This window comes from Sinocyclocheilus rhinocerous, unplaced genomic scaffold, assembly GCF_001515625.1.
Source record: "Sinocyclocheilus rhinocerous isolate Xijiao unplaced genomic scaffold, SAMN03320098_v1.1 scaffold51, whole genome shotgun sequence".
Classification (NCBI taxonomy): Eukaryota; Metazoa; Chordata; class Actinopteri; order Cypriniformes; family Cyprinidae; genus Sinocyclocheilus; species Sinocyclocheilus rhinocerous.
Genome location: NW_015641017.1, coordinates 243,793 through 252,343, shown reverse-complemented (window position 1 = coordinate 252,343; position 8,551 = coordinate 243,793). Strand labels below are relative to the sequence as shown.

The window sequence follows — 8,551 nt, the reverse complement described above, 5'->3', positions numbered from 1 at the left end:
GTAGAGCTTTATAGCTACATAGTACATACAGCTCAGTACAAGTACACAGGATGGATCAAGGTTAAAACATAACCTAATATATACATAACTTTCCCTCGTATGACAATGACGTGACTGGAATAAAGCAAATAGACTACAAAACCCGGACCTATCCTCTTAATAGCGCTGCTGGCTAGCGTGGTGTCTAACTGAAAATAACTCCGCAATAGCCACAGCAAAACACACAAAAAGACTTCCAGTAATTCCCTGGAATTTGGGCTGCTGTCCTTGACAAGATCATAAATAAAATAGTCGATCATGAGGTTTCTAATAAACATCGCGTTGTGTGAAATTATTTAGTCTTCTCTTCACTGATTTAGCGTTTTTCTGCGCTCTCTTCCGTTATCGCGGCGCAGTCCGGCGACATGACAAAGAAAGCTGATCCTGATTGGTCCTCGTGTGTGCATTTGAATTGCTGATTGGCTCACGCAGATAGAACCTTATAGAACCAAGTTAAAGTTCGACTTTGTAGATAGAACCTTTTTGTTTTCTAAGAAAAGGTCCCAAAATGTACACAACTTAAAAAAGAAACATCACATAATGTAAATAAGTTGTCACAGAATATGAATATGTGAATAACTCAATTTTGACAAAAATGTCAGATAGAACCTTATAATTCCAAGGTGACGAAGTATACAGAATGCACGTGAACTTAAGTATACCGAGCAATCCGAGCAATTTTCACTGCAAGTTGACTGTTTACTGTGAAGGTGATTATTAGGGCCTTCGGACATCATCCAGTTGGCCGTGGTTTTGCCAACACACAATGCTGGTTTTGGTTGAATAGACAGAATTTTAGTCATTTTGGCAGAACGTTTGCAATGAAGAAATCCAGTGCATTCCCAAAACACACAGTGCTGAGGTTGACCACCATGGTGTAATGGCTAGCATCCTGGACTCTGGATCTCAGTCAGTATGGTTACATGCACATGAAAAGTTTGATTTCAGTCAGACTACAACATTAATTTGCCTTAAAAAGTCATGTTAACACTTTAGTCAGTTTAAGAGCGCTTAAAGAGATAATTTTTTTAGTTAATCCAAAAATCTTGTTCCAAACCTGTATGACTTACTTTCTTCAATGTTTTTTTTCCCCTTCTCCATACAATGAAAGTCAGACAATGTTGTCTGGTCTAAAATATCTTCTTTTGTGTTCAGAAAAAGAAAAAAAGTCAGGTTTGGAACAAAATGGAGGTGAGTAAATGCTGACAGAATTCTCTTTTTAGGTTGAACTGTCCCTTTAATTCACTCTGGCTAAAAGCGACTGCTAAATGGCTACTTACTAAATGAAGATACTACACTGCTGTCATCGCTGCACAGCTGCAGAGTAAATACAGAAGACTGCACTTAAAAGAAAGAGTAGAGATTATGTTTCCAAAAGGTGCCATGATTTTCCGAAAGGCGCATGAAAGCATGTGAATACCATGCTTTGAAAGCTAAAAGCTATTGTTTTTTTTCATGGTTATTGTCCAAGAGCAAATGTTGACCTTTTGTGACAACATGCCCCAAAGGCAGGGAATATTGTCACACTTTGTGATGTAACACTGGGAGCCTGATATTTAATAACCTGTTACAAGTTTTTCAATTTAAGTAAAACATCTATTAAACAGCTGTTAAAGGGATAGTTCACCCAAAAATGAAAATGTTGTCATCATTTACTCTTCCTCAAGTTGTTCCAAACCTGTATGAGTCCCTTTACTCTGTTAAAGATATTAAAGATGAAGATATTTGAAAAATGTTGGTAACCAAATGGTTGATGGTAGCCATTTACTTCCATAGTATTTTTTTCTTCCATACTATGGAAGTCAATGGCTACCATCATCTTTTTAATAATTGTGAAGTCCACAGCACAGCTGTAATGATAGTGCCACAGAAGAATGATATTGCTAGAATCACTTTCAGAATGAGTTTTTCAGCCCATGAACTATAGAAACTTTGACAGCCAATCAGAATCCTCCTTATTTTAACAAGCTCGAGCATTTAAAGCGGCAGACAACATAACTGCAGTTTGTGTTTATAATAAACAGAATTCTGTTTATTATCAACTATGAAGATAAACTAAAAATATATACAACCAAATACATTGTAATGTTCAGTTTATTGTAAGCACCGGCTGCAATTTTGTCGCTTTAAACACTTCAGCTCTTTAAAGTCCAGCAGATTTTGATTGGCTGTCAATGTTTTTATCGTTCATCAGCTGGAAAAAAAAAATAGCTGTGAAAGTGACTCCCACGAAATTGTTGCTTTGTGCCGCTACCGTTATGGTTGTGCCATGGACTTAACTATTTTCATAGAATTTGAACAATTATTAAAACTTTAGTTATTATCCTAAAAGTGGCAGATGACAAAACTGCAGCGCGCTTATAATAAACAGAACGTTTTTGCCTATTGGTGTGGACACTAATATTAGTTATTATCATTATAGATATAAAGGTAGGCCTTTACTGAAATATGTGACCCTGGACCACACAACCAGTCTTAAGTCGCTGGGGTATATTTGTAGCAATAGCCAACAATACATTGTATGGGTCAAAATTATTGATTTTTCTTGTATGCCAAAATCTTTAGGATATTAAGTAAAGATCATGTTCCATTAAAATATTTTGTACATTTCCTACTATAAATATATCAAAACTTATTTTTTTTATTAGTAATATACATTGCCAATAACTTAATTTGGACAATTTTAAAGGCGATTTTCTCAATGCTTTTTCTTGCACCCTCAGATTGCAGATTTTCAAATAGTTGTATCTCGGCCAAATATTGTCCTATCCTAACAAACCATACATCAACGGAAAGCTTATTTATTCAGCTTTCATAACGCTGCATAACTCTCATAATTAAAAAAAAAAAATTAATAATTATGACTGGTTTTGTGGTCCAGGGTCACATATAGCGCCTGTGACGACTTGTAGGCTATACATTTAACTTAATCTTTATAAAAACAAAAGTTGACGAACATGCCACTATCCAAACACGGTTGTTAATCATACAGTGCCAGGGTATATTAGCATATGATAACACCACTGCACACTGTACAGTGGTTCATTCATAACCTAAAAACCAACAAAAAGGGCTGGGGTTGCACTACAAAAGCTGAAGGCCACTTTATCATCGCGAAATTGCTAAACCGTTTGCGATGTGACTCATCGAGTGAAATATTATCACCTAAATCGAGCTGTTTGGCCAGCAAACTGAGGTGTGAAGTCGCTGGGTGTGACCCTTCCCCTCCCCTCGCTCACAAACTCGCAGCCGGCCACTGACAGGACAGATTTCCTGTCTCTCTCTCCGAGCTGTTGTCCTTATTTGGCTTCGGTGAGAGTGTGTGGTTGTGTGAATCGAGAACAGAGAGAATTTCCTCCTGACTGTGACTCACTGCTGCTCTGACTCACGCGCGTGTTAACAAAAACAGTGCGTCGCCATGGAGACGCAGACTGCCGCCCTCTCGCTCCGGTTTTAGCGGCGGCCAGCAGCTGCCGTTCACTGACAAAAGGTAACGCGCTGGAATCGGATAGTGCTTCAAAGAATACTGTGGGATTACTACTTATCACCATAAACTAGTTTGAACGCTAAATTTAAGATTACAACCGCACAAATATAGGAAGACTACAAGTAACGCTAGTATGTATTCTGCCAATCGCGTGTCGGCAAAGCCGTTTAATTATGCTGCATAAACAACGAGTCCTCATCATTCGGTTTATTTTTGGCTAGATTTCTGTTCATTTATTTAAGGATCTAGCTCAGCTTTCAACTGTGTTTTGCAATGTTATATGGGGTATCTTCACTTGTGTCTTTTTCACAAGGAATATTAGCCTATTTAATTAATCTGCTACTTGTGATAGTTCAATTTAGTATATAGGCTTAACTGTAAATTCTCAGGGAAATAAGCCTTTATTTATTTATTTTTTTTAAACTCAGAAGTTCCGCAATATCTAAAAATTTTAAATAAATAAATAAGAAAGCTGCAAAATGTTAATACTGTAATATTTGTGACCCATATATTTATATGACCACAAAACCAGTCCTAAGTAGCACGGGTATATTTGTAGCAGCAATAGCCAAAAATATAGCCTATTGTATGGGTCAAAATGATCGATTTTTTTATGCCAAAAAATCATTAGGATATTAAGTGAAGATCATGTTCCGTTTCTCTCTTTTTTTTTTTGCACCCTCAGATTGCAGATTTTCAAATACTTGTATCTCGGCCAAATATTGTCCTATCCTAACAAACCATACATCAATGGAAAGCTTGTTTATTCAAAACAAATTGACACTTATGACTGATTTTGTGGTCCAGGGTCACATAATAATATTTAATTCTATCTTTTGGTTTTACTATTTCTTTGTTCATCTTAATGTACCCCCTGGTGTATTTGTAAACCTTTCAAACTAATCATATAGATTATTATATAGCAATAATTATATAGCAAAAAAGCACAGTCAAGAGTAACCTCACCAACCTGAAGCCTGAAGCAATGTTTGCAGCACCTTGATGAATCCATGCCACTAACAATTCTAGCTATTCTTGGGGCAAAAGAGGATCTAACTTTAGAAAGTGTGTAATTAAGGATGCAGTGGCTCCAGAAAGTATAAACACTTAATTATGCACGAATATTATTGCATTCATTTATAAAAGAATATTAATAGTATTTCTTATTAAAAACATAAGTTTAAAATGTCAAAGAAATGATTTTAATTGTTTCATTAAAATATTTATTATATTTTAATTAGAATTAAAATTCTCCTATTTTAATTGAATATTTCTTCAATATATATTTTAGATATTTATAATTATATTCAATTATATTATTTAAATTAATTGAATTGTAAAATAAACTGTACAAGCAAAGCATTTGAAGTACTAAAATAATAGGTAAAAAAGTATGTGAATAATACATTTAAATGGACCTGTATGTGTATTGTGTATACACTAGTATTATGGACATTTTGTGATAGTAAAGTGTATGTGATGATGGTGAACTACACCTGTGGTTACGTGTGTAAACCTGAGGTCTTCATACACCCATAACAAACCACCAACAATGACGAAGAAATGTAAAAGTTAGTGAGAGAGCGTTTGAGCACAGATACAGACACTTCATCTAATGCATAATCAAACATTTTTACACTAAATACACTTTGGATTTACTGTATATGTAGTGCATGCGTCCGAACACATTTCGAAGGTTTCTTATAAAGATTTATGCTGTTCTAGCAGAGAGTTAAACATGTTCCTGTGATGCATTACATGCATGACTGTAAACTGCATTTTTACGGTTCTCAGTTTAAAGTGCTTTCAGAGATTATGAGCTATTTATTTTGTTCAGCAAAAGACACACAAACCCTGTCAGGCACATGCACTGATCGTCTTTTCATTGCATGCTAAATTTAAAAAGAGCAACAGAAGGATTATTGTTTTGTTATCAGATTGTCTGCACAGTTCACTATGAGATCAGTTATTTTTATTTTCTTATATGATTAAATTGCTCAGGTTTCCTCAGTGCAAACAGACACTCCTGTCTCTAATCTAAAGAATGAAAGATCCGCTCAGTTATCATTTATTGCTCATGGGGTGTCATCGGGTCGTGGTCGGACACGTTTGCTTACGCCTGTAGTGTCTCACAATGAGTGAACGTCTAGAAGCTGCGTGAAAAGTGTCAATGAAAAAGAATGGAGGAGTATTTGCGGGGTTTGTATGACATATGGGGAGAAAAATTGACAGATTTGACAGCGATCGAACCATGTAGACATAAGAAGGGGAAAAAATGAGAACAGAAATGACTAACCTAATCAACAAAGTGCGAGATTTGAGTGAATCATTATGGATTATATTATTAGTGGTGTTATACAAGCATCACTATTACTATTGCTCATACTTGTGGTTAGGAAATTAAACCGAGTGTTTGTGCTACATGAATGATTGCTCAAATCATGTGTCTTGTTGAGATGAGGTGGGTTATTATTTTTTCAGAGTGCTCTGACTTACAGTTTCCACCTGGCCCATGATAAATCCCATAGCACTGATGGACACATGCGTAAGGAGCAGAATATTCTGGAGACTTGGAGGTGGGCTCTTTTGATTTAGGCCAGTAAGGAACCACCTAGCAACCCAACACAAAACCCTAGCAACCGCGATGCAACACAACAAAAAGTCAGAACACCTTAGCAACGGAAAAGCATCACGGACCTTTCCATGGACAAGCAGCACTCAGAGGAAAATATACCACACATTTATGACATATCTTTTTTTTTTTTCTCATATTGTAAGCGCTGCAAGCAAAGAGAATATAGGTAAGGAATATATATATATTTTTTGAATATACTGTATATCAATAAATACAACTACAATACTTCACATAAAAATGTATATAATAAATATATAATAAAATACTTAATATATATATAAATTTCTTTTAATGAAAACTTACCAACTACATATTAGAATTACTATTAAATTTATAAATAATACAATAATAAGCTTGTTATTGGCACATCTGCTTTGCCAGTTAACAGATGACAACAAACATTCTATTTTTATCAGTGAAATTTAAATAAAAAATGGGTAAAAATAGTTAATATTTAATACATTTAATTGATAAAATATGAACAAATACAGTTAATAATATAATAATGACAGCAAAAGTGATGTTCAGAATTTAAAAACTTCTATGTGTTTTAATATATTTAATCATTTATTACCAAATGTATAGTGACCAGCCTATAGTACAATTTGATAGATTTGCCGTTTATTAAATTTGATAAAACATTTGCCTAGCTTTACAACAATTATATATAAATAAAACACAACCTACTTAACAAATAAAAGAAAGTGCTCAGTGGAACTTTCTGCTGATGAATGCATTCAAATTAACACATCAATCTCATTCGGAATGTGATTGTCACACTTTATTGAAAAAAATAATACCAATAGGAATATTTCGGACAGGAAATTATTTCATTGATTACTGCTCAATATCGGCGTAGGGGAGCAACAGAAGAGAAAAAACAGAAACTACTTGACTACATTAATACTAAATTGCAAGCATGGAACGTATCATGAATTATTAAGATGAATAATAGTAATGCTGATGTTATATATCACAATATGTGTGCTGTAAATGCATATAGCGCGCGATTGTCTGCGTTACTAAAATTCAGATGAATAAAGGTGGGAATCTTGTATCCAGAATCAGCAATGACAGAGCCCCCCTTCAGAGATGAGTCACAGCATTAATACTGTCTGTTCCTCAAACTCATTCCTCTATAGATAAGGCATGCGTTGCTCTTTATTGTTTTACGAGGTTTATTACTTTAGATTCGTTTTGCTTCCTGAACCGATTCGGCTTTGCATGATTGTGACTTCTTGCATGCCACCTGTCTGTCGGTATCCACATCCCAAAATGCACCAGTAGACACTATACTGTAAATACACAATGACTCTTTGTGGCCTATCTTGCAACTTTGCACTTGTTCGATGCAGAAGTTTCGCTTCTCTTGCAGTCAACTGAGCTGTAAGAAAGCAGCACGTGCTGCGATGCTCCCTCTGGTGGTTCAACATGTTCTGCTTTGTTCATAATGAAGCCCAAGTGTGGATAAACAGCGTCCTCTAGTGTTGAAGAAGTGCAGATTCTCATTTCTGAGTCACTCCAGTTTTTCGTCCTTTTTTGAAATCTCAGTAATTCCTAGAAACTCGATGTCCAACAGTGAAACGTACGTCCCTTCAAAACAATTGAAACTCATAAGACATCAGTGGATCAGGTCGATTATAGGTTGTGTCTTTGGCAAAAGAACAATTCTAATTCTTCAGATGATTCACATATAACATGTACGACATAAAAGGAGCTTCATTCATTTGGTCCTGAATCGAATAACATTATTTTGTTCAGTCGAGTTCTGCAAAAGCTCAGTCTATATGCTGTTCTGTATTATAGTCTCATTTGGCGTTTGTATTCCATTTTGTACGTTATTGTCAACGTGCTATATTGAATAAACAGCATGAACACGAAATGACGCAGAAATCCCTCTATACGAGCAGCAAGACCATTGATTTGTGACTTTATTAGCCATTCATAAGACATAAATCCTATTGCGTAACTCATATCATCCCCTCCGGGTGTGTTTTTCAACTTTTTATGCTTCAAGTTTTCATTTTCTACAAAAATAGGTGACTCTTTTTCATCAAAAGCAGTCACGTGTCCGGGGCTCTGAATGCAACACACGTGGGGGGGGCGTCTCTGGGAAGAAGATTCAGAAATTGCTAAAAATCTCATGCTTCTTGTTCCAGTCCATCTGGGGCGCTCTCTTTCTGGTGCGCTTGGCGTGGGCTTTCTCTTTAGCCTCCGCCGCCGTGGGGCTCAGAGATAGACCTGTTTCTTCAAACGGGTCGAGAAGATGACTGCTGCTGTCCCTCGAGAACTGCAAAAAATAAATTCAAACAGCCGTATTACAGTATGCATAAAATATTGACTATTTGGCATTAAATGCATTTTGTGCACTATATATATATATATATATA

At 35.7% G+C, this 8,551-nt stretch overlaps 1 protein-coding gene across 2 annotated transcripts in view; it reads right to left on the bottom strand.

Moving 5' to 3' along the window:
• Positions 1 to 6,962: 6,962 nt before the first annotated feature.
• The window catches only part of LOC107753764 (Na(+)/H(+) exchange regulatory cofactor NHE-RF2), a 35,093-nt gene continuing 33,504 nt past the window's right edge, over positions 6,963 to 8,551 (bottom strand). For both annotated transcript variants that reach the window (XM_016569981.1, XM_016569980.1), the window contains one exon: positions 6,963 to 8,451. In XM_016569981.1, coding sequence (XP_016425467.1) covers positions 8,284 to 8,451 — 168 coding nt within the window. In that variant the 3' untranslated portion in view covers positions 6,963 to 8,283. The remainder of the gene's footprint in view (positions 8,452 to 8,551) is intronic.